This window comes from Ailuropoda melanoleuca, chromosome 10, assembly GCF_002007445.2.
Source record: "Ailuropoda melanoleuca isolate Jingjing chromosome 10, ASM200744v2, whole genome shotgun sequence".
In the NCBI taxonomy this organism is placed as follows: Eukaryota; Metazoa; Chordata; class Mammalia; order Carnivora; family Ursidae; genus Ailuropoda; species Ailuropoda melanoleuca.
Genome location: NC_048227.1, coordinates 19,790,230 through 19,816,228, shown reverse-complemented (window position 1 = coordinate 19,816,228; position 25,999 = coordinate 19,790,230). Strand labels below are relative to the sequence as shown.

The 25,999-nt window shown below is 43.5% G+C and overlaps 1 protein-coding gene across 6 annotated transcripts in view; it reads left to right on the top strand.

Annotated features, from left to right (window-relative positions):
- The window catches only part of TNRC6A (trinucleotide repeat containing adaptor 6A), a 100,983-nt gene that overhangs the window by 54,830 nt on the left and 20,154 nt on the right, over positions 1-25,999 (top strand). For 4 of the 6 annotated variants that reach the window (XR_004628448.1, XM_034670240.1, XM_034670236.1 and 1 more), the window contains 12 exons: positions 6,764-9,346; positions 10,713-10,889; positions 12,270-12,445; positions 13,596-13,628; positions 15,222-15,302; positions 15,641-15,692; positions 19,664-19,806; positions 20,502-20,639; positions 21,084-21,212; positions 21,574-21,651; positions 21,904-22,114; positions 25,253-25,384. Coding sequence is in view for 5 of the 6 variants with exons in the window: in XM_034670240.1 (XP_034526131.1) it covers positions 6,764-9,346; positions 10,713-10,889; positions 12,270-12,445; positions 13,596-13,628; positions 15,222-15,302; positions 15,641-15,692; positions 19,664-19,806; positions 20,502-20,639; positions 21,084-21,212; positions 21,574-21,651; positions 21,904-22,114; positions 25,253-25,384 (3,933 nt within the window). In the remaining variant the exon portion in view is untranslated. Of the gene's footprint in view, positions 1-6,763; positions 9,347-10,712; positions 10,890-12,269; positions 12,446-13,595; positions 13,629-15,221; positions 15,303-15,640; positions 15,693-19,663; positions 19,807-20,187; positions 20,335-20,501; positions 20,640-21,083; positions 21,213-21,573; positions 21,652-21,903; positions 22,115-25,252; positions 25,385-25,999 lie in introns of all 6 variants that reach the window. The other 2 variants (XM_034670241.1, XM_034670237.1) reach the window with 2 other exon arrangements.

Below are 25,999 nucleotides of genomic sequence, written 5' to 3'. Positions count from 1 at the left end.
AAAGGAGTGACGGGCACGGGGTAAGTACATCGGCTCTGTGCCCCACCCGAACGCCTTTACAAGCCTTTAGAGCCTGCTCTGGTCAGACGAGACAGCTCTGCGGGCTCAGCTGCCAGTTTGTGGCCATACCTCAGACACTAAGTGATGCTTTCAGTCAACATCAAGGCTTCTCTTGGGCAGTTGATTTCTTAGAGCCTTAGGGTGTTGGGCTCTGCTGCTGCCCACATAACTCTCGAAGCTGCGGGACTTACAGGGCTACATGTAATAGAGGGTCTGGAGGCGGTGGGGGGGGGGGGGGCACTCATATACCTAACAGGGCTGGCAGCAGTATTGTTCTTATGTTTCAGAGTATTCCAGTGCACATTTTATCATCCAGCTGACATGTACCATGAAGCTAAAAGAATAGAGAAACAAATACCCATATACTCTGCACCCAGATCCAGCAGTTGTTAATGTTTTCCCATCTTGACTTCGCACACATAGCTCCTTTCCACTCCTTCCTTCACCTTCCTCTTCGACCGGACGTGTACACCTTCCCCATCATATGTACATACATATGCACACATATGTACATTCATTATATTTCACCTTTAATACTTCCACAGCAAATCCCCTGAGAATAAGGATAGCCTCCTGTACAACCATGATACCACGATCCACCTTTAGGCAAAAGCGGAGGCACATTCAGCAGATCTTGTAATAGGTAGTTTGTGTTCACATTTCCACTGGTTGTCCCAAGAATGTCATTGTTTGTTTGTTTATAGTATGATACCATTTATATAAAATGTAAAGCTTCTGTGTTGCTTAGGGATGAGTTCAGATTTGAGGGTCCCTGCTCAGTGACCCACTGTAGAAGGAAGATGTGATCAGAGAAGGGGTACACAGGAGTTTTCTCTATTAGTGTATTTCTTAAGGGGAGGAGTATGTGGGTATTGTCTGTATTACTCTTTATAGCCTTTACTACGTTTGAATTTTTCTTTTCTTTTTTTTTTTTAAAGAACCTCAAGGACATTTGAGCTGTAATGGTGAATGACCAAGAAATGGGGCTGTTTTAATGGGGAAAAAAATGTTAAAGTTCCCAGAAACATTTAAAGATGAAAATGTTGTCCATCTGCCTGTGCTCTTTACTGTCTTTTCAGTGTGGGATCTATCCTTCCTGTCCTGGAAGTTCCAGTTCTTACTGTCTACTTGTACCCCTTCCCCCTTGGTCTGTAAACATAGTTACGTTTGTATTATCTTTCTTAAGAAAAAAAATTAAACCCCAGTCTCTTGAGGACATTATAGAATTTCTCTCCTCCCCCTTCTTACAGAATAGTCTATGTTTGCAGTCCCTAATACATGACTTCAGTCCTCTGTAATCTGGCTCCTGCTCACTTGACTAAAATAGCTCTTACTAAGGTCATTGGTCTTCCAAATGTCAAATCCAGGCTCAGTGATTTTCAGTTGTAGCTGTGGTAAAAAACAAACAAACAAACAAAAAAACCAAAAAAAAACAGGCTTTTCCGTTTTCATCTTATAGACACTGACTTTTTTTTTGTTGATCACTTCCTCTTCCTTAAAGCTCTTTCATTCTTTCTCTTTTCTTTGACCAGTTTTCAGATTTTATTCCCTCCCGCGGCTTTGCTTCAGATCTCTCCCGAGTTTTAGGTTCATGCCTTCCGATATCTTCAGCTGATGTGGGGCCCCTTAAGCTCCACACATCCAAAATTGAACTCCTCATCTTGCCGCATACCAGTGTCATTTTCTGAGTTCTGTTGCTCAGAAGGTTGGCACACCCAGTCACCACCCATCTAGAAATCTTAAAATCACGTTTGGCCATCTCCATGTCTCATAGGCCACTGGTTCACCCCCATGTCCTGCTGATTTCAACTCCAAAACGTCTCTCAGCTCTCCTCTCTTGTGTGCACGGCCATCAGCGCAGCCGTAGTGGAGGCCCTCACCATCCGGTGTAGAGCAGCAGCCCCTAGGTTGTCTGTTGTGGCTGTCTCCCCACCACCCTGACCTCATCTCTCAGACCAGAGACCAGTCATGATCCGTGTATTGCACTGGTTGGTAGTATTGCTTTTGTCTTCTTTAATCTAGAACAGAGGATGGCTTGCAGCCCATTTCAGTCCGGTTTTATTGGAAGACTGACACGCCCACTCATTTACATGTTGTCTGGCTGCTTTCAGGCGACAATGGCAGAGTGGTTGCCACAGAGACCATCTGGCTGGCAAAACTGAAAATATTCACTAATTGGGCCTTTACAGATGAAGTTTGCCAGCCCCTGGACTAGAGACCAGAATAACTGAAAGAAACATTTGACCTTTGTCACCAAGTGCTGTTTGAAATTGTGCGTGTCAGGTTCTCGCATATTCTCAAGTGATAACATGTCATATTTCTCAGAAATACTAAAACCCAAGTACATTTACTTCTGAAGACTTTGCCCTTCTGGTGACAAGGAAAAGTCTTTAAGGCAGAAGGCACATGTTTAACTATTTTGTTTGTTACATGCTGTATATTTAATAAGAAAAACAAATGAATTTTCCTGGACTTAAATTCTTCCTGAGCAGATTATACTGTTTCTTTACAAATCACTTGAATTATCACGAGTCTTTGCCCTGCCCCCACATAGCCCTTTGATCTTTGTGAGTAGGTGCCGTGAAGTGCACTGTTCTTTCTGAGGTGAGGTGCTAGAGCTGCTCCAGTTCTCCTGTGTGAAAGTGGGGGCTGATGGTATGATTTTGGATTTCCAGTGTTCTTTAGTAAGGCACAGTCTTCCACATCTTCCTTTGCCTACATCAGTGCAGTGTGTAAAAATTTGTATTTTGCACCACACTCCGTAAAACTGAGCTGCCCCCTTTGCTCCTACCAGCTCGGGGCTTCACAGTCTTACTGTTTCTCACTGTTCCCTGGAAAAACTTAACAGGATTGTTGATTATGTTCCTCTGTGTTTATCCTTTGGATCATTTGTGATGATGGGTTTGGCTTCCTGTCTGTAAGGGAAACATTAAAATTCACCTCTCCCAATTCTGAAAGAGTCTCTGTCTCTGTAAAATGTTTTAGTTGCGATTGCTGAGGAGTCCTCTTCTTCTCACAGCTCTGGTTAGACTGGGATCTCCCCACCTCTGTCTGAGCTATACATTTTTCATAACCAAAAGATCCTTGGTAAATGCAGTTTTTGATACAGCCTTTTAATTTTGGTTTTTGAAAGTATCAAGTAGTTTTTAGATTAAAAATGAAATTTTAGCCAATAAATGCTGACGGTGTCTCTCATTTTCCTAAAATACATAGGAATATATAGCAAAAGACAAATTTAGACCATCCTCGCCCTCTCCAAACCAGGTCATGACCAGATTCTGAGAGAAATTTTTACTAACATTAAAGGTGATAGCGTTTGGTTTGCAGAATGGATCCTGCTATTTGCTGGGGTTTTTTTTTTTCTTTGTTTCCTTGCTTGCTTTTGATGTATTCTGACATAAATGACTTCACATTTGGGTAAGTAGTCAAATCTAGTGTCATTTCTTTTGTGGTGTCTTTGCTTTTATGCATAAAAAATTCTCATTCACTGGTAACTTCATGGTTTCATCTTTTAACACATTAGATGAAATTATTTTTGATAAATTTTCTGATTTTAAGAAATCTTTTTAAAGTATTAAATATTCCTTTTCTCCTACTGATTTAAAATACTAATGTTTGACAAACACTTGGGTCTGTCCCTGGCTTCCTTGTGCCATTCAGCTGAAGCTTAGCTACTCTGGCAGTGGGCATTGGTTAGCTGTCGCATAACTCTGCAGCTCCCCCCATCCCCACCCCACCACTGAAGTTTTCTTTCTCGCTCTCATGTTTCATGTGGATTTTTAAATCACTTTAACCAGGTTACAGACTCTTGTTAGCAATTTCTTATAATTAAACTCTAAGAAAGAATATTATTCTGTCTTCCTATTCAGGAACAAGTTTCTGTACTTAATCGAGTTGTCTTCAGTGGCCTGCAATGAAACATAATCATATATGACTTTAAATATTTCTGTTAGCTTTATTCCAAGTTGCTTTATAGTTTTTGTGGCTGTTAGAGTTAGGATCTTTTCTCAATCACATTTTCTTGTCCACTACTTCTGACATACAGGAAAACTATTGCTTTTTACATGTTACCCTATTTTGTTTCTTTTCTGCTATCCTTACCTTTTTTCTGGGTCCTCTTCCGTTGGTCAGTACTTCCAGCACAAGGCGGCGTATTAGTGTTGAGGACAAGTACCCTGCCTTTGCCCTGTCGGTATGAGAATGCTTCTGCTGTTTCACTGTTAAATTCCGGGTCTGTCCTTTTGTGTTCAGCCTAGGTCGTTTTGTCTGACATTCCCAATCTTGCTTTGTTACTCCTGCTGGGTGGAAGTGGCAGGAAACACTGGCGAGTGTGAGAAAACAAATAGTGGCAACAGGTACTTTTACTCACGTCTTTGAGGTGATGATGATGGTGATGGTTGCTTGATTGTTAGATCTGGAGAAAAGTGGATGGATTTGGGGCTTGGTGGTGTTTGGGATTTGCCATGCACAGTAAGTGAGCAAGAATAAATCTTAGGTTTTAGGAAACTTAATGAGATGAAAAAAGCCGTAAAGAAACAGGATTTTTTTTTTTCCCCATTTGGGAAGAGGAATCTGTGGGGGGATAATCCAGGAGTTAGCGTTCTGTTTGAGATCTTTAAGTAGAGATTTAAAGTAAGCAAGTTGTATGATTTCTCATTTTGTTCTTCATGAGGTAGACATGGTGGGGTGAAAAATGTGCTTTGAAAAAATCACGAGAGTCGTCAATATGTATTAATTAGTAATAATAACAGCCCTCATTTATTAAGTATGTAATTTGAGTCAGATATGGTTCATAGCATTTTTAAGTATTAACCACTTAGTTTTCCAGCAACTGTTTGGGGCAGGTGCTATTCTTATTCCCCCTTTACAGATGAGGAAACTAAGGTACAGTCTGGTTGCAGAGTTTTGCTCTTAATCACTGTACGAGACTGCCCCTCGTGGAGCACTTTGGCACTGAACTAAATACTTCACACAGGACAGTATAGTTAACAGCTGGGTAAAGAGGTACTGTTTGTAGCCCTGTTTTGCAGATACAACTGCTGCATAGAGCCCAAACTTGAGTCTTGGTGTCTGTGAGAGTTCAGTCATGTTCTCAGCCACCTTGCTTTATTACCCAGTGCTGAATCTCTGCCTTCCTCATGTGATTTGTTATAACTTAACCTCCGGGCTTCAAATTCCCCATCTACAAAGTCAAGGTAGTAACTGCTCTAGGGTTGTTCCAAGGAATCAGTGACAAAAATGCATAGAAAACACGTGATCCATGATCCGTGCTGAGTGATATTGCTGGTGGTGCAGGTGCTGGTGTATTGGTTTGTTTTTATCCCTTGAGACAGACTGGTCGGTATCCTGCATTTGATGAGAAAAACCTTCTCATGGGCACTGAAAGATGACGGACTTCATTTGGCAGCTTAAAACAGTGATTCCCAAACAGTGAGTGGAGATCAGAGTCTCTTATGGAACTTTAAGATTCTTGTATTTGGTGAATTATATGTACACTTTTGGTCTCTCTCTCTCCCTTTTTTTTTTTTTTTTTTTGTGCTATTCTTTCTAGCTCATAGTGTTTTGCTGCTTGACAATTGTGCTTTGAGAGAAAATGATGCAAGACGAACCTGATTTTCCATATTAGCTATATACCAGCAGAGAGTTTACATTTGTTTTCTAGGCCTGCAGTCCCTGGCAGTTGGTTCGTTAGGTCTGGCATGTGACTTGAACGTGTGTGTTATTTAAAAACATTACATAGGATTCTGAGTACTACTCTAGTCAAGAACTACAATATAAGCAACCCCTTAAAGACAGTCTAAATGCAGACATCTTATGTAGGTTAATATCTCTGAGGAGCTTCTAACTACCAGATTCTTAAACTGAATGAGAGGAACTGGGGAGGTATTAGAAGCATGAGAACTGCCTGCCCCCTACCTGCAGGAAAATAACTATATGATAATACATAGCGGTGAGTCCAAGATCATAGTATTCCATGACTGGTCATTAATGGTGTTTAGTGTCATCTCTTGATTTTTTAATCATCGTAATTCTGTGATCTCCTATAAAACATGCCTATGAAGGTAAACTAAGAATTTTTATGAAGGACGATGCAACTAAAAACATTCCTACTTGCGCGCAGTATTTCAGGTTGAATAAAAACACTAATGAAATGGAAATAAAATGGAAAAGGCTTTGTAGTTTTTATAAACTTGTTCTGATCCCCAAAACAGTTGTGTGAAAAAGCTCCTCTAAGAAAGGGAAGATGGGAAAGGATTTCTGGTATATTTCTAATATGTGTAGTCAAGTTCACCCTGTTCACTTGTCCTCACCCATCTCCTTCCCAGCCCTTCTTTCCCATGTCAGGCCTCTAGGCTTGGGTTGCTTCATCATCCTAATACATTACTACAACCTAGTTCTTCCTCACACCAAAATTCTTTGACTTGCTGATGAATACCCATTTGTTCATTCAGCAGATATCTATTGAGAGGGGCTCTTACTCCCAGGCACTGCCCTAGGCTCATAGGATAGCATCAGTAAACAAAGCAGCAAAATACCTGCCATGTGGAATTACTGATTGGATAAGAAAAGTTGGTGGCTGGGGTATAACCAGTGTCCTTGTAACCATACTGCCAAGTTATTGTCGAGGAACCACATACGTTTATAACATACTTATCGTCTTTTCAAACACTTCATAAATTTTTGTACTTCTCCTTTATTCTAGATATAAACCACAACACTTCAGGATCCCATTATGAAAATTCGCAGCGGGGACCTGTGTCTTCTCCGAGTGACTCTAGCACAAATTGTAAGAATGCTGTTGTAAACGACTCCCCTGAAAAAGAAGCATGGCCCTCAACCCCTGGCAGTGATCCAGAGTTGGCTTCAGAATGTATGGATGCTGATTCTGCCTCCAGTTCTGAATCAGAGAGAAACATCACTATCATGGCTTCAGGGAGCACCGGTGGTGAAAAAGATGGCCTTCGGAATAGCACTGGACTCGGTTCCCAAAGCAAGTTTGTGGTTGGGAGCAGCAGCAATAATGTGGGCCATGGAAGTAGTACTGGGCCATGGGGTTTTTCCCACGGAGCCATAATAAGCACATGTCAGGTCTCTGTGGATGCTCCTGAAAGCAAATCAGAAAGCAGCAACAATAGAATGAATGCTTGGGGCACTGTAAGTTCTTCATCAAATGGAGGGTTAAATCCAAGCACTTTGAATTCAGCTAGCAACCATGGTGCCTGGCCAGTATTAGACAACAATGGACTTGCCCTCAAAGGGCCTGTAGGGAGCGGTAGTTCTGGCATCAATATTCAGTGCAGTACCATAGGCCAGATGCCTAACAATCAGAGTATTAACTCTAAAGTGGGTGGTTCTTCCACCCATGGTACCTGGGGAAGCCTTCAGGAAACTTGTGAATCTGAAGTAAGTGGTACACAGAAGGTTTCATTCAGTGGTCAACCTCAGAATATTACCACTGAGATGACTGGACCAAATAACACTACTAACTTTATGACCTCTAGTTTACCAAACTCCGGTTCAGTACAGAATAATGAACTGCCTAGTAATACAGGGGCCTGGCGTGTGAGCACAATGAATCATCCTCAGATACAGGCTCCGTCGGTTATGAATGGCACTTCCCTTTCTCACCTTAGCAATGGAGAGCCAAAAAGTGGAGGCTCTTACGGTACTACGTGGGGTGCCTATGGTTCTAATTACTCTGGAGACAAATGTTCGAGCCCTAACGGCCAAGCTAATGGTGACACTGTGAATGCAACTCTAATGCAGCCTGGCATAAATGGGCCTATGGGCACTAACTTTCAAGTGAACACAAATAAAGGAGGAGGCGTGTGGGAGCCTGGGGCAGCGAATTCCCAGAGTGCATCATGGGGAAGTGGAAACGGCGCAAATTCTGGAGGAAGTCGACGAGGATGGGGAACTCCTGCACAAAACACTGGCACTAATATACCCAGCGTGGAGTGGAGCAAACTGCCTAGCAATCAGCATTCCAATGACAGTGCAAATGGCAATGGTAAGAAGTTTACAAACGGATGGAAATCTACTGAGGAAGAAGATCAGGGTTCTGCCACATCTCAGACAAATGAGCAGAACAGCGTGTGGGCCAAAACAGGAGGTACAGTGGAGAGTGAAGGTAGTACAGAAAGCACTGGACGCCTTGAGGAGAAAGCAACTGGGGAAAATCAGAGTAGAGATAGGAGAAAAATTGATCAGCACACATTACTCCAAAGCATCGTAAACAGAACTGACTTGGATCCACGTGTCCTCTCCAACTCCGGTTGGGGACAGACTCCTATTAAGCAGAATACTGCCTGGGATACGGAAACATCACCTAGAGGGGAAAGAAAGACTGACAATGGGACAGAGGCCTGGGGAAGCTCTGCAACACAGACTTTTAACTCAGGGGCATGTATAGATAAGACTAGCCCTACTAGTAATGATACCTCATCTGTATCGGGGTGGGGAGATCCCAAACCTGCTCTGAGGTGGGGAGATTCCAAAGGCTCAAGCTGCCAGGGGGGATGGGAAGATGACTCTGCTGCTACAGGAATGGTCAAGAGCAATCAGTGGGGGAACAACAAAGAAGAGAAGTCCGCATGGAATGATTCGCAAAAGAGCAAACAGGGATGGGGTGATGGACAAAAATCAAACCAAGGGTGGTCCGTTTCTGCTGGTGATAACTGGGGGGAAACTTCAAGGAGTAACCATTGGGGTGAGGCTAATAAGAAATCTAGCTCAGGAGGTAGTGACAGTGACAGATCCGTTTCCGGTTGGAACGAACTTGGTAAAACTAGTTCCTTTACTTGGGGAAATAACATAAATCCAAATAATTCATCAGGATGGGATGAATCTTCTAAACCTAACGCTTCCCAGGGATGGGGAGATCCTCCAAAGTCTAATCAGTCTCTAGGTTGGGGAGATTCGTCAAAGCCAGTCAGTTCTCCAGACTGGAACAAGCCACAAGACATTGTCGGGTCTTGGGGAATCCCACCAGCTACAGGCAAACCTCCTGGTACAGGCTGGCTGGGAGGGCCTATACCAGCCCCAACGAAAGAAGAAGAGCCCACAGGCTGGGAGGAACCATCCCCAGAATCCATACGTCGCAAAATGGAGATTGACGACGGAACTTCAGCTTGGGGAGATCCGAGCAAATACAACTACAAAAATGTGAACATGTGGAACAAAAACGTCCCAAATGGCAGCAGCCGTTCAGACCAGCAAGCACAGGTACACCCGTTGCTACCGCCTGCAAGTGCCATCTCCAACAAAGAGGCGGGCAGTGGCTCTGGTAAGTGTTTGCTTAATGTGGTCTGACTGTGTGACAAGATACTTCACAGCCTTGTAAGCCTCTTTTCAATGTACCGTTGCTGCCATCAGATTTTTTTAACAGAGTATTTGTATATGCGCACAAAGGGCTTTACCCCTCTAATCCAGGAGAAGCTTCTAGGGAAGAAAATAATACACAGGGCGTTTAACATCAGGGAACAGAGCTCTGCCTATGGGCCACGCTGGTTGTGAGTCATTGGTTGTGAGTCTCACATACTCCGTTCTCTGCTAGGAAGACTTCAGAAGGCAAAGTCAGGAAAGTGGTGTCACGTGGGAAGGCCCTACACCTCTTAGTTCTTCTGATCAAAGCCGTTGCTTTTTGGTTTTGTTATTTGATTACGGTGTCTCCAGAAATAAAACAAGCATCCAAATACAATACTTCCTAAATACCAGGTGCTATATTTGGCCTTAAAAAGGATTTATTTAAGTAGGCATGAAATCCACATCTGATAGTTATACAGTGTATATGTTTGTGTACTTCAAACATTTGATAATACCTTTCTGGCGTATTCCCACATATTCCCACTCTCACAACGAGCTAATTCCTATCTGCAGATTATCTTGACAATGACATTTTCATGAAGTGTCATTGGAATGCATTGTCTTTGTTAATGGACATTTTAATGAGTAATAATCAGTCCCATCGGAGGTAGCGCTAGGAGTGTTATCATGAGCTAACCTTTCAGCATCCAATTTTTTTCCCCCAAGTATAGTTTATTGTATTAACTTAGATTTAATTCTTACAGGTATGTATCTAAGGGAAAGGCTGTTTTGGTTCTTTTGAGTGATGTTTACGTCTTTGCTTTGGACAATGTGATACCTCAGAATTTTTAAGAAGCATTGTCCAGCATGTATAAAAATAGGATGCCTAGGTATTGTTAGTCTTAGAGTTGGTTTGGTTTTTTGTTTTTGTGGGGGGTTTTTTTTGCCCCAGAACAGTGATGTTGAAAGGTTGCACTTATAGTAAAAAGTGTATACACACAGTTACCCAGCTTGATAACCCTCTTGGATTCAGTAGGTTTGGCTCAGAATTACTTGACTTTTCCATGAATTAAATTCATCTTCAGAGGAGGTTGACTCACCATAATTAAGGTCATTCAGAACAATCTGCTCTGGGGGGGGGGGTTCACACCATGCAGTTAAATTATGATAATGATTTGTCGTCTTTGCATAAAACAGATGCCATTGTTTGTGCCCATCACAGCATCATTATTTGATCTGTGAATGTGAAAGTCTTCATCTTTTGTTCCCTAAGTATTCCTTATTGCCCCTTATTCCATCACCACCCTACCATGTGCTGATGACTTCTTTTCCCACACTTTTCAAAGGCTGGGGTGAGCCCTGGGGGGAGCCTTCTACTCCAGCCACAACTGTGGATAATGGTACTTCAGCATGGGGTAAGCCCATAGACAGTGGTCCCAGCTGGGGGGAGCCCATTGCTGCAGCATCCAACACATCCACGTGGGGCTCCAGCTCTGTTGGTCCTCAAGCATTAAGCAAATCCGGTAAGTTATTGGTAATTCCTGGTAGCTATTTTGTTGCAGTGGTGGTCTCTCATTGTCTATAATTAAGTTATCGGATAATGTTTATATCATTGATAAATATATCCATGTATCATCATATTAGATGATTTCACTGTTTGCCTCTTCGAATTTGTAACTTGGTTTGCTCTTTAGCTTTCTGAATTTTCTTGTCTTTCCTTAGAACTGTGTTAACTAAAAAGGATTTGCATGTACTTCACCAAATCTAAGTTATGTTTTATCAAATAAGATGGCCTAGTCAAGCAACTTCATGTTATCTAACATGAAAGACTGGATTTATAATCCTGTGAACGCATACCCAAACTGTCTTGCTCAGGTTCCAAATAACTCCCTGAATATTATACAGAAAATGAACAAAGTTCAGGAGGGGCCTGATTGAACATTCAGATGAACATTGTCACTATCCCATAAGTTATGTGTGTGGGGTACCCCATAGGAATTCCAAAGGCTGAGTGTAGACTTGAGATACTTTCTGCTTATAACTTGTAATACTTTTTTGGCCATTCTCTTTGAAAATATATATCAATATGAATTTGTTGAAATTTCTTTGATCCTGTTTGCCCTGTGTGTTGCCATGCAGGTTGTTAAATGAATATGAACAAGAAGGCCATCATTGTTCCATGTTAGGAGCCTTCTGTCTGTAAAAAGCATGGGAGATGTTTCATTGATTTCTTTTTTTTTTTTTAAGTAGGCTCCACACCCAGGGTGGAGCCCAGTGGAGCTCTTGAACTCACGACCCTAAGATCAAGATCTGATCTGAGTTGAGATCAAGAGTCGGACACTTAACTGACCGAGCCACCCAGGCGCCCCTGAAATTTTTTATTAAAAAAAATTCTTGTTTAGGCATGCCTCACCAGCTCAGTTGGTAGAGCACGCAACTCTTGATCTCAGGGTCGTGGGTTCTGGGCCCACGTTGGGTGTAGAGATTACTTAAAAAAAAAGTCTTGCTTAGTAGAACCTTCAAATCAGTATAAAACATACATTCCTGGGGTGCCTGGGTGGCGCAGTCGTTAAGCGTCTGCCTTCGGCTCAGGGCGTGATCCCGGTGCTCTGGGATCGAGCCCCACATCAGGCCTCCTCCACTAGGAGTCTGCTTCTTCCTCTCCCACTCCCCCCGCTTGTGTTCCCTCTCTCGCTGGCTGTCTCTCTCTGTCAAATAAATAAATAAAGTCCTTAAAAAAAAAAAAAACATACATTCCTACTATCTAAATTTGGGAAGGGAAATGAAAGTGGGTTTTTTTTTTTTTAAGGTTCCCCACCCAACCCCCTTAATGAGTGCTCATCCTCTATAAAGAATTGTTTGATTAAAGCATGTTTCTCTTTATATCACAAACCTACAATTAGGGCCAAAATCTATGCAAGATGGCTGGTGTGGTGATGATATGCCATTGCCTGGAAATCGCCCCACTGGCTGGGAAGAGGAAGAGGATGTAGAGATTGGAATGTGGAATAGTAATTCATCTCAAGAGCTTAACTCATCTTTAAATTGGCCACCATATACAAAGAAAATGTCATCGAAGGTAAACATTTCAAGGGCAAAGCCCTTGAAACTTCAAATTCCAAAGGTAGTTTACCCTCAGAAAATTAATGTTCTTCCTGCCCATTTATGGCAGTCAGTACAGTCCAGGCAGTCCCCAACTTAGGTATAGCCTCTTGTATGGGCAGCCACCTAGAAAACCATAAGACTGCAGGAACTTCCTTTCTCCCCACTGCTACAGCTTGGGATTTCTCTTCTCCCCGCCCCCCCACCAGTGCTGCCTGGGCCAACCCCTCACCCCAGGGTAGTGCCTGCAGTGGTGGGGGTGAGGAGAAGGGCAAATCTCCATGTTGACTCTTTCCATCCCACTGCCAGTTCATCTCCCATTCCACGTCACCTGCAGTCTCTGACCTACCCTTTACCCAACCAGAATCACCATCTTCCTTTTTCATCCCTTCCCCCACCCTGAAAGGTCCTGTGACAAAAATCCATAGGAATGAGCAGAGTTTGATTTTTCTCTGATAGGTGGACAAATCTTATTCCCAACCTGTTGGTACATCAGAATCCTATGGCATTTGTTACAAGTACATCTTCCTGTACCCCAGGCCTACTGTAGTTTTAGAAATTGGACCCCAACTGTTCTGAGGCAGAGCCAGAGCTGAGAAGCACTGACAGAACACATTTTCTTAAGAGATGGTATTGGATACTGGTGTCAGATTCTCTTGGGGACCTTATTCAGAATATGTGGCCAGACCCCCAGGTGTTTCTCCCCACCCCACCCTGTTTGAGAACCAGTCTTTCCCTCCCACCACCCCCACTCCAGACCTTAGAGGTCAAATATCCAGTAGTTCCACTAGCTGCCCACCAGGATCCCTTCCTTTTAATCCTGGGATTCTCAGTCTAGGACCTACCATTTTCATTTAAAAAGATGTTTCTTTTGGCCAAGTTTGCCTATTGCCTCTCCATATACCTTATGAAGTGCTTTCCCATATTTTACATAAGCCATTTGATCCTCATGACCTTCTGAAGTAGAATACCGATGAGGAATTTGAGACCAGAAAAGGTGATGACTTGCCCAATGATGCATAACTAGTAAGTGACAGAGCAAGGACTTAAGTTTAGGTCTTCCGATTCCAAACCCTGTGTGCTTCCCACTGGACCATGCTGTTTTGTGACTTTGTCTTTCCTTACAGGGTCTGAGTGGCAAAAAAAGGAGAAGGGAAAGGGTGTGTAGCCTTTTTACTCTTTCTCCTTTGTTTCTGCTAGTAAAAATCTTTTAGAAAGCAACTGCAAACATTTATTTAGCCTCTGCTGTGTGCCAGGTACTGTGCTTGGTGCTGGGGGTTCAAAAACACTAGGAAATGAGCTGCACCCTCGAGGGGCTCAGAGTCTAGTGTGGGGCTGTAGGAGAGCGCTGAGGAGTGGCCACTTGAGTTTGGAAGATGCCTGCGGGTGGGATGTGCCAGGGAAAATAGTAGTCTGACATACGAAAGGGTAGAATTTCTAGAAGGGTGACGAAATCTGGCTCTATAGTTAGATTGGGGCAGATAGTCAAGTCTTTTCAGTACTATGCCAAAGAATTTGAACTTTATTCTGTATAAAGTATGGAGCCAATGAAATTGCATAGAAGGCAACATGAGTTGGGTTTTTGGTAAATTACTTTCTTTAAAGAAAGCTAACCAGTGATCCTATGAAAGATAATCAGCACAGAGGAGAGACCAGAGTTGGGGAATCTCAGGAAGCTTCTGCACTCATTCGGGTGAGAAGTGAGGGCCTGAATTGGGAAGCCAGAGTGGATATGTAGTGCAAAGGACTGATCAGAGAGGCATTTCAGAATAGAACAGACAGAAGGCCTTGGCAGCCATTTAGGCATGGGGGCAGAGGGTGGGGGGCAGAGGAATCAAGGAAGACTTCAGAAACCTTGGTGAGGGTTAGGTGCTTGCTTCAGAGACCTGCACTTGGGGGGGGGGGTTGTGGATCGTGAAGCTGTGTTCTGTCCCACAGTCGGAAGGAACAGGCGGTAGCAATGGGAAAGGGGAATTAAGGCAATAGACTGAGAATGGCTGGCCCCGTGGTCTTCGTATTTACAGGAGACCTTGGTCCCTGCGGCGTCTAGCCTCCCTGTCAGCCAGGCTCGTCGTTTTCGTGGACCATATTCCCCTCAATGCATGTCTCAAAGTTGTTTCTGTACTGCCCGTGCCCGGCCAGCCATGGCAGCCAGCACCAAGGTGGAGGGGTCCCCAGCCTCAGCTGCCACTGGGGTACTGTGTTCTCAGCAACACGAATTGAAATTTTTAAATAGCTTTTCATTTGGAAACATGTGGTGCTTTTTCAATACAGTGCACATAGCATAATTAAATTACAGGTTACGTTGGGTTTTTTGGACTAATCTGTGGAACCTGACGACCACTTTTACTTCAGTGCGGTGTCAGAACTCCACAAATCCAGATTATAATTAAGCTCTTAGAACACAGTCCATTTGTAAACTGGAAATTGATGAGCGGTTCTCCGTTAGTCCGAGGACCTTTTTTTCTTCTGTGGGTCGTCAAGGCCCTTTGCTTCCGTCTTTTCCTTCTGACTGCTTGCCTTTAGAGATTTATCTGTGCATTACAGCTATACCAGAGGACTGGAGCAAAGGAAGTTGAAAATCAAATAAGTTGATTTGTAATTGTTAACTACTCTGCTAAGAGTTGGTTGAAGGAGAAATTAATTGGCTAAAAATGAGATTTGGGAGTTGTCTTGAAGTTTTATTAATCCGTCACTGTACCCAGATCAGTCGAGGTGGCCATGGCAGCTTTCTACTCTTTTGTTTTGCAAAGGGAACCATGAAAGGTGGAAACAAACAAGAAGAAGCATGGATAAATCCATTCGTTAAACAGTTTTCAAATATCAGTTTTTCGGTAAGTGTATTTTTCTAGCAGCCCCCTTCCCTTTTAATGGTGGTCTGTAAATTTACCCTAAATTCAGTTTTTTATTTTCTTAACAAATTATTACTATCTTTCAGTCCATATGAATATGCTGGAGGTTAGAGTAAAATTGGCCATCAAACCTTCTTTATTTTATAGTTGTAGCTAAAAACATTGGTCACGTATTTTTAAAATTTTTTCTTACTAGGCAGTGAAGAGAGTTTGCAGTCCACTTGATTTTTGACAAATGAAATAAAGTAAAAATTTTCATTTTTAATTTATTTTCATTGATAAAATAAGGCCTACTAACATGCTGTGTTTTCTTACTTCAGAGGGACTCGCCAGAAGAAAATGTACAGAGCAATAAGATGGATCTTTCCGGAGGTAAGAAAAAGTTAAATCACTTGGGGTTTGTATTCATCATGGATGGACAAATGTCTCTGTGCTGTGATAGTTCTAAGTGAGTTCTGACCTAGACCAGGAGAGGAGAAATCTGGGTTCTTGTCACAGGATTCGTGTGCTCTCAGCATACACTGTAGTGTGATGGTGTATGAGTGGACTGCCTTCAAAGTACAAATCACTGTGTAGATCTAAGGTCATGGTGATTTCAGTCTGTGATGACCTCAGATTTAGTCCAGTCAAGAAGGCGTTATCCAGGTGGGTGATAGAGTGTTAGTAATTTAGGAAACAGTAGGTGCAAAGGCCCAGATTATATGACTAGAGACAACTTGAACCATGCTGGAGAAGTGGAAGTCATTCCATGCAGTAGGAGAAGAAATATACATTGGTTGTAGTGGTGGGAATGTGGTGATGAGAGAAGCTTCCCCTGGCGTAAGGTGCTAAAAAACGAGGCAGGTGCTAAGTCATGAGGAGCTGGGGGGTTTGAACTTCATTCTGAAAGTATGGGATTAAGTAATTTTAAGCAGGAAAATGACATGATTGGGATTTGTGTTTTTTAAAAAAATATGGCTACATGTTGAAAAGATCCCAGGACATAAAAGATTGGTGGCAGAAAACGGACAAAAAGATACTAAACATACCAAAAGCGGTTCAAAATTTGTTGCAGTAGCCAATGAGGATTTCAAAGCTCTAAACTAAGATAGTAGGTGGAAAGACTCTTAATTCAGTGGAGATGAAGGAATTAGAATCAACAAAAGTTGATAACCAATCTGAACCGGTTCATTATAGCGGTGGGGAAGTGGATGTGGTAAAAGCTGATTTCCAACTTGCTTGCTTGCTTTTTTTTTTTTTAAAGATTTTATTTATTTGAGAGAGAGAGGAGCAGGAGAGGGAGAGATTCCAGCTTTCTTGACTGGACGCTTTAGTAGGTGGTAGTGTTATTCTCTTAGTCTGAGTCCAGACAGGAGAGCAAACTACACAGTGATTTGAACAGGAAGGTTTATTAATGCAAGCATAAAGAATTATTAGCATAGTAAAGATTTGGCTAGTAAGAGATAGAGAGACCACAAAAGAAGATAGAGTAGCAGAGGTAAGGAGAAGTCACTAACCTGAGGACAGAGACACCATGCCCCTGGAGGACGGCATCTGAGCCCGGGCTGAGATCCAGACTCCTGGACCTGGCCCTCTGCTCACCGCATGGCTGAGACGTCACTTTGGTGCTACCGCATGGAACCGCAGGAGATCCGTCTTCTGGGGAGGTGTCTCACTTGTGCTCTGCTACAAAACCACCAGGGCGGCTGCTGGTGGGAACAGTGACCCTGGTCAGGGCCTGCAGCTGGGGCAGCTGCCTCTGCGGCAGGAGAGAGCACCCGGACCTGGGAGACACCGTCTGTCTTCTGGCTGTGTCTCTTGCACCCTCTACTGACAAAGCTTCCGTGTCAGCTGGCAAAGGAAAAATATGTAAAGGGTCCAGATCCTTTTTTTTTTCAGGGCAGTGAGAGCCAAGAGGCAGTAGGTTGATGATTGGTACGAGTTTACCCCACGCTCTGAACGCCCATCTTCTATACGCACCCTTCTGCACGCAGTTCTGTTCCACTGTAGTGGCAAAGCGACTCTGTCTCTCTTCTTAACCAGGTACAGCTTTCTGTCCTACAAGTGAGGAAATCTGCCCTCTCACCAAACTTGAGGAGACAGACATAGTCCCAAGAGTCGTTGCATTTGTCATTGCTGTATTATTACTGCTCAAAGTCAGTCACAATTGAGACCGAAAGACTAAGTTGTAAATTAATTTTCAACAGCTTGTGAGTAAAATAAAAATGGGAAAGAGAAGGAAGAAAGTGGTCAGCCTATACAGACAGCCACACTCCTATAACAAGCCATAGAAACATGCAGAGCAAGTCCCGCCCTCGTTTCTGTTGCGGTCACAAGCTGTGGTTGGTGTCCATGGCTTCTTTCCTGCAGCACGCATTCCTACTGCCCCACTCTCAGCCACACCTCAGCACCCTGGGTTCCTTTGCTGGTCGAGTGACTCAAACCTCTGTTCCCAGAGGGTCTGAGCCCTTATTCATCTGCCTTTTCTTGATTGCTGTAGTTTTCGTTAACCTTTACTGTAGTGGGCCTGGAAATACTAAGGTGCGGCCCCCCCCCCGCACCGCGCCACGCCAGAGAATCCCCTGGGTTTCAGAGTCTTTGTGGCCTTCATTTTGTATTAGAAAACCCATTTTCCTTTGGTGATCAGAGGATCCAGCCAGTAGATAAGCCCCTTTTTGCCTTGTGGTTCAGTGGCACGAGGAAGGCAAAATGTCCAGGTCTTCAAATGTCTTAAAATTCAGCAGCCTGATGTGTGTTCTGGTAGAACCATTTTCTCTCTTGAGGACTAAGATTTCAAACCTGTAGAGTTGCCGAAACAGGAAGCGAGAATTCTCTGAGTGGCTTATGAGGTATGATAGTGAGAGAAGCCACTCCGACTCACACCTTCTGTTCAGACCTCTGTATTCTGGTGATGTTGGAGACACTGTGTCCTGTGAGGCAGAAGCCTATCCCCCCCACCTGTTTTTTAAGATTTGTTTGTTTATTTGAGAGAGAGAGAGAGAGATAGCATGAGCAGGAGGGACAGAGGGAGAGAAAAACTCAAGCAGATTCCACGATGAGCGCAGAACCTGACATGGGGCTCGGTCTCATAAACCTGAGATCATGACCTGAGCCAAAACCAAGAGTCAGACGTTTAATCGACGTGCCACCCAGGTGCCCATCCTTTAAGGATGTTGTCCCCTGACTTGCTTTGTAACCAGTTCTACCTATCAGTTTGGCTAGCTACTTGGGGTGATGATGTATGCAGTCAGACCAGTTGATGCCATGGGCATGATCCCATTACTGTCCTCCTTTTGCTGTGGAGTGAGTTCCTTGATTAGTCGCAGTGTTGTGAGAATGAGGCCTTCCGCGAGACCATGCATGGTAGAAGCTTTACAGGCAAGCAAAGCAAATTCATATCCGGAATACGGGTCTATTCCCGTGAGGACAATGCTCTGCCTCTTCCCTGGCTCAAAGAATGGCAGAGAAGTTGCTCTGCCACTGTGCTGGTGGGACTTGCTGGAAATCTGCCCTCTAGGGTGCTGGGAAAAGCTGTTCATAGAGAGGTGTCTCACCATTGGGAGGTATGTGGGAGTGCTGGAAGACGCTGGTGAGGGGCTGTTGCTGAGCACCCTGCACGACAGCAGTGGGGCAGTGGGGCAGTGGGGAAGCTGCCAATTGAGCACTTTAACTTCCTCCTGCAGTGGCTCTCCAGCGCCCTCTACTGACAAAGCTTTGGAGCCAGCTGGCAAAAGAAACATGTAAAGAGCCCAGATGTGCTTTCACTGAGCAGTCAAAAAGGGTGAATTTGGAGCTGAGAGACATTATATCAGTCAATAAGTGCTATTGTTAGAGATAAGAAATATATAGGAATAACAGGTTCGGTAGGCAAGAACTTGAGTTTAAAGTTGCAGAGAAGTTAAAACGAGGAGAGTAATGGACAGAGGAAGACCTGAGAGAGAGGAAGATATGAACCGGCCTGGTCTCCAGTTTCCTCATCTGCTAAACGGAGGTGATAATATTAGCGTTACCAGCATTAAATTCGAACACACATTTTGAACAGTGCCTGACACATAGTGTTCATCTATCTGATGGTGCTTTGTCTTGGCTGTTTTTATTATTAAATTAAGCAGATTGAAGATCACCAAAGAAGTCTTAACCGTCTTGTTACTGGTCTGTTTTCAGGTTAATTGGTTCAGTAAAATAACGGTACCTACTAAACCCAACTTCTGAGGAATGCAAGATTTATTGAATGCATATTTCACATGTTCTTGTCAAGGCAGAAGTCATCTCGGGGAGTGAATATTTTGCTTTCTGCTGTAAATTTATCTGAAGCCAATGAGATTGTCTTCCTACATGATAACATAGTTTCCTGAATTTCTTAGGAATGTTACAGGACAAACGAATGGAAATAGATAAACATAGCCTAAATATTGGTGATTACAATCGAACGGTCGGGAAAGGCCCTGGTTCTCGGCCTCAGATTTCCAAAGAGTCTTCCATGGAGCGCAGCCCTTACTTTGATAAGGTAAGTTGTTTGTTTTGTTTCGTTTTGTTTTACCCCTGTGGCTGATAAACCAGTACACTTAATAGCATAATTTTCTCATCAGTGGTTTAGGGCATTTAATATAAGGTACTATAATCCAGTGCAGTTACTGGATTTGTAGTTCATTCTCCTCTTTATGTTTCAGTTTAGCATAGGGATTGCATTTGTATTTTCTTCTTAATCCCGTAAAATGTGTCTGGTTCTTTTTATGTACTCTAGAATTAACACTAATCTCTTCTGTTTTCTACCCGTTTCCTGTTGGTGCTGCAATGTCACGTGACTTCTCTTCTGTTCCTGCAATGATTTCTCCCTTCTGCTTGTTTGCTTGGCTGGTGTTGCACATCTTTCTGTCTGTCCACTCAGGATGGCATTGTAGCAGATGAATCCCAAAACATGCAGTTTATGTCCAGTCAAAGCATGAAGCTTCCCCCTTCAAATAGTGCACTACCTAACCAGGCCCTTGGCTCCATAGCAGGGCTGGGTATGCAAAACTTGAATTCTGTTAGACAGGTAAGTCCACGTGTGTATTTTAGGCTCTCTGTTGAATGATTTGTATAAGTAATGAGATCTCTCTTACATGTAGTTACTGTGTTTAAATCAATAATACAGTGTGGTGTTGCTATGTCTGCCCCTAAAGAATCCCACCGGCATTCTGTCGCTGTTGCTTGGTTTTGTAGAATGGCAATCCCAGTATGTTTGGTGTTGGAAACACAGCAGCACAACCCCGGGGCATGCAGCAGCCTCCAGCACAACCTCTTAGTTCATCTCAGCCGAATCTCCGTGCTCAAGTGCCTCCTCCATTACTCTCCCCTCAGGTAATCACTTCCACCCTACTCTCTTCTCTTGACCTGGAATAACTTGATATTTGAATGAGGCGGCTAATTGCTCATCCTTGTGTCTTTGAGATGCAGCTAATTCAGGATCAGCCATCCTTACGGAAGGATGTGGGTAGGGTGAAGAAAATGAGTCCAAGTTTAAATGAAACCTAAAATTTACCATTACCTTCCATAAAACATCTTAAGGGGAGGAGGACAATAGCGTTTGTCTGGTAAATTGGCTGGTTTAAGATTCACCCCCCATCATCTTCCAGTTAACCCAGGAAAGTATGTATGATCAATAAAGAAAAACAGAACATAACCAGCCCTCCAAGTAATAGTCCACAGATTTAATTCCTCTATTGACAGTTCAGAAAACACCGTACATTTAGTTAGTTTGGAGTTATTTGATCAACGTTATTAACTTGCGGTTGTGATCCTAAGGTTCCAGTTTCATTGCTGAAGTATGCACCAAACAACGGTGGCCTGAATCCGCTCTTTGGCCCTCAACAGGTAGCCATGCTGAACCAGCTATCCCAACTAAACCAGCTTTCTCAGATCTCCCAGTTACAGGTAAGTAGAGTAACAGCCTTAGTCGGTATATACGTTTAGTGAGTGTCTACCGTGTGAAGGAAGTGTCGCAGCAAACAGAGCCGGCGTGGTTGCCCTCAGGGAGCTTACGGTCTGTCGGTGAGGACAGATTGTGAACTCGAAGGGCAGGCTGCGAGCACCCCTAGCCGGGTCTGAGGGGGTGGAGGGGGTAAGGTGGTCAGAGAAAAATGCCCCTGATGAAGTGCAAGTTTAGATTGAACAAGAGACTGAATTGGAGAATGGCTTGAGGCCAGGAAGTCCCAGGAGGAGGTGACGCCAGATGAGGCCACTCGCAGATCTGTGACGTGGCAATACTGACGGCCTTTCGCCCTTTTCCCTCCAGCGATTGTTAGCGCAGCAGCAAAGGGCCCAGAGTCAGAGAAGCGTGCCTTCTGGGAACCGGCAACAGCAAGACCAGCAGGTAGATGACATCCTTAACCTGAACTCATTGCAGTAGAATTGTAACGAGATGCAAAATGCCTTTATTAAAATAGAAGGAAATACGTTGTTTGCTAAGTCTCTTGTTTGCCCAGAAGTCATATTAACTGGTATGCGGTGATGGTTCGCCTTCCTGCTGGGGAGGAGGGGGTGAGTTTGGCAGTGAGGACGAATATGTGGCTATCTGGGAAGCCTTTCTGTCCATCGTGTTTTCCAATCATCTCGCTGTTTCCAGGGTCGACCTCTTAGCGTGCAGCAGCAAATGATGCAGCAGTCCCGGCAACTCGATCCCAGCCTGTTGGTGAAGCAGCAGACCCCGCCATCTCAGCAGCAGCCACTCCATCAGCCAGCCATGAAATCTTTCCTCGAGAATGTCATGCCCCACACTACACCCGAGCTGCAAAAAGGGCCATCACCAATAAACGCTTTCAGCAACTTCCCGATAGGTGGGTTTCTTGTTGCTGTGAGCATTCAGCTGATGCTCAGGGGCCACGGGCTTACTGTGTCTTCTCCCCGAGCGGCACAGTTCCATCCCCCCGGGAAAACCATGCTGGCCCTGGGACCTGTTCCTCCCCGAGAGCTGCCTTGCCTCTTGTAGGTCCAGCTTGGGGGAGGGCCTCTCTCCACACAAGAAAGTTACACTGTTTCCACAATTCCCCGCTCTTCTACAGCAGGTTAGAATAAAGGTGAAGTCGCTCTTAAGCCACCAGGTCGCTTCCTCACAGGGCAGAAGGGGGAGCGTTACCAGAAACATGCCAGAGACACCCTGAGCCGCGCTGCTCTGCGGGAGCAGCTGGGAACAGTCACTTCTGTGCTTTGGGTACCTGTAATTGTGATTCTTGCCTACATACTTAGAGATGGTCTCTGGTCTGAGTGTAGAAAATAGAGGCGAGAGGAGGATTGCCTTGGTTGCCCCTGCAGTTGCCCCCTCTTCCCCTTCTTCATTCTGTCCCCAGGCTTTTATTCTCTCTGGAAATTTCAGGCTTGGATGTTTTCTCCTTCTTTGGGTCTCTTTTTTCCTTGTGCCTTTGATTCTATTTTGAGCCTTGATTGTTCACACTCTCTTCATTTTGCTTTCTCCTTCTGTCTTTTCCCTTAACAGTGGTTTCTTGTAAACCAGCTTGGTTGCTGGCCCAGCTGGGTCCAAGATGGTTAGTTAGGTTGTGTGTTTTGGGCTGTGGGGCAGGGGCTGGGGCCTGCTGTTGCTTTTCTCTGGCTGGACTGTACACGATTTGGCTTTCCCTGGTATTGTTGTGGACTCTTCAGCCAGGACATAGGTTGCATTTTGAGTCCTTGGGATTGTTAGCAATCTCTTTATGTTTCCAGAAGCAGTTCCCTTGTCAGTTAACCATGGCAGGTGAATACCTTAGAAGCCATTTGTTGTGACCCTGTGGTCCCGGAGACAATAGTAGGTAGAGTAGTGAAAATACCCAAGTATGTTGAGACGTGGTCTTACCAGTGAAGGGAAGTGACTCTTGCTGTTTGCGTACTAGACATATAAATTGGGCCAGTGAGGAGATAAGTTTCTGAATATGGTATTTCCTATTCCAGGGGCTCCTGGGTGGTTCAGTCCAACTCTTGGTTTTGGCTCAAGTCATGATCTCAGGGTGGTGAGATTGAGCCCTCTGTCAGTCTCTGCACTCAGTATGGAATCTGCTTGAGATTCTTTCTCTCTCTCACCCACCCCCCTCTGCTCCTCCCCCTGCACGTAGTTGTGCCTGCATGCACACGTGCATGCTCTCTCTCTCTCAAAAGAAATAAATAAAATCTTAAAAAAAAAAAAAAGTGCTGCTCCTTCCTGATTAGGAAGTCTGCTGAACCCATGCAAACACAGTATGGTTGTCTAAATCAGGCATTGGCAAACTAGAGCCTGTTGGCCAGATTTGTCCAGCTGCCTGGTTTTGTAAATAAAGTTTTATTGGAACAGAGCAATTCTCTTTTGTTAATGTATTATTCTGTGGCAGCTTTTTTGCTACAACAGAGTTGCATAGAGACACTGGGACCTTGTGGCCCACAGAGCCTGAGATAGTTACTATCTGAACCTTCACAGGTTCACAGAAAAATTTGCCAGGTCTTAGGTCTAGTTGAGGAGTCCAGAGAGCAGCACATGTAATTGCTCTCCCCCAAAATAGGGATGATATTAGAGAATTCACGTTGTTAAAGTCTCCCAAGTTTGACTGACCTGATACCACATGGACTGTAATGAAATCCAAGTATTTAAAACCATTTGTTTAAAACTTTAGAATAAGAACCACCTGGCTGTGTGTTAAACAGAGATTCTGGTTCCCACTGGAGTCTTTTTTTAACAAGCATCTCTGAGGATTCTGATATTGATGGTCCTAGGATCACACTTAAGAAACCTTGGCTTGGGGCGCCTGGGTGGCACAGCGGTTAAGCGTCTGCCTTCGGCTCAGGGCGTGATCCCGGCGTTATGGGATCGAGCCCCACATCAGGCTCCTCTGCTATGAGCCTGCTTCTTCCTCTCCCACTCCCCCTCCTTGTGTTCCCTTTCTCGCTGGCTGTCTCTATCTCTGTCGAATAAATAAATAAAATCTTTAAAAAAAAAAAAAAAAAGAAACCTTGGCTTAATGGTCAGTTTTCTGACCAGAATATCTACGATGGAAATTTCCATCCTTGTTCCAAGAGAGTATCTGAATCTGATATGTGTCATCAGCAGAGTTCAAGGGAATTGTGCCTTGAGGTATGAGAGTCTCACCCTTAAATATAATTGTTAGAGCAGTGCAGTTTTACTTTTAAATGGCAGTGTCTTTGATCTGGCCAGCCAGTTGAAATTTGTTATTTACAAGCAAAAAATAACAACTGAAAGTGATTATTAATATTTCTTCATGCATGGTGCTCTTGGGGGATAGCTAAAGAGATCTGTTTTAGGGGTGCCCTGGGTGGCTCAGCTGGCTGAGTGTCTGACTCTTGGTTTTGGCTCAGGTCATGATCTCAGGGCTGTGAGATTGAGCCCCATGTCAGGCTCCACGCTAGGCATGGAGACTGTTGAGATTCTTTCCTTCTCCCCCTGCCCCCCGCCCCCACCCTCCCCCATGCACACACACTCTTGCTCTAATACATAAATAAATCTTTTTTAAAAAATAAAGATCTGTTTTATTGAAGATAAATTTTTAATATTTGGCTTCCTTAAAATTATCTTTTCTTTTATCGAGGAATTTTAAAATAATCAAAATTATATGGAGAAATAGTTTTCCACAGTTGACAGAATTATGGTTTTAACAGTTTTATGGTTTGAAAACACTGAGTTATTGAATATTAGAATAGCTGTGTAGGATTTCTATTTGTTGCTCTCTCTGATAATGTAGCCATGGCTCTTCTCTTGATGTTATTTCTGCACAACCTTGGCCAGGGGCCCAGAGTGTCTGTTCTGCCTGCCTTGCCTTTGTCTGTAATCATTTGGCTGTGCCACATTGGCAGGGTGATATTTATTAAGGAAAATTCACAGGATTGAAAACAGATTAGTTACACGTGCTTTTCTAGAAAATGGAAGTTGTGGTATCAGAAGGAAAATGTGCTATATTTTATAAAGTGGTTTTTCTATTGAAGTATTGTTTTGTTTTTAGGCTTGAACTCAAACTTGAATGTAAATATGGATATGAACAGTATTAAAGAGCCACAGTCAAGACTAAGGAAGTGGACTACAGTGGACAGCATTTCTGTGAACACATCTTTGGATCAAAACTCCAGCAAACATGGTAGGAAATACATTCTTGCATGTTGCACTTAAAAAAACAAACAAACTGTAGAATACTAAATTTAGGCCTTTGTTTTATTTTATTTATTATTTATTAATTTGTTTTTAGAGGGGCGGTAGGGAGGGGCAGAAGGAGAGGGAATCTTAAGCAGGCTCCACACCCAGTGCAGAGCCCGGCTCAATCTCATGACTCTGAAATCAAGAGTCGGATCCTTACTCGACTGAGCTACCCAGGAGCCCCAGGCCTTTATTTTATTTTAATGTTTTTTTGTAGCCGAATCCTCTTAGAACCTTTCCTCGTTATTGGAAAATGCTTTATTAGTTATTAAATCTTAGTTAAAATCAAAAGGCAAAATTAACCTTTATTACACTATTGTACAAAGCAGAGGTTGAGTATACATTTGTGTTTTAAAAATTATTCCCCCTTTGATGGTCATTTAGGTTTTTGCAGTTGATCTTATTGTTCTCATGTTCTGCTTAACGTTTACTCAATTTAGTATGATAGGGAGGGTATTAAAAACTCCCAGCATAATTTAATTTCTGCCAGTTTTTTGTAAAACGGCACATTTTCTTCATACATTTTGTTGCCATGTGTAAATCATGTAGATTCAGTATT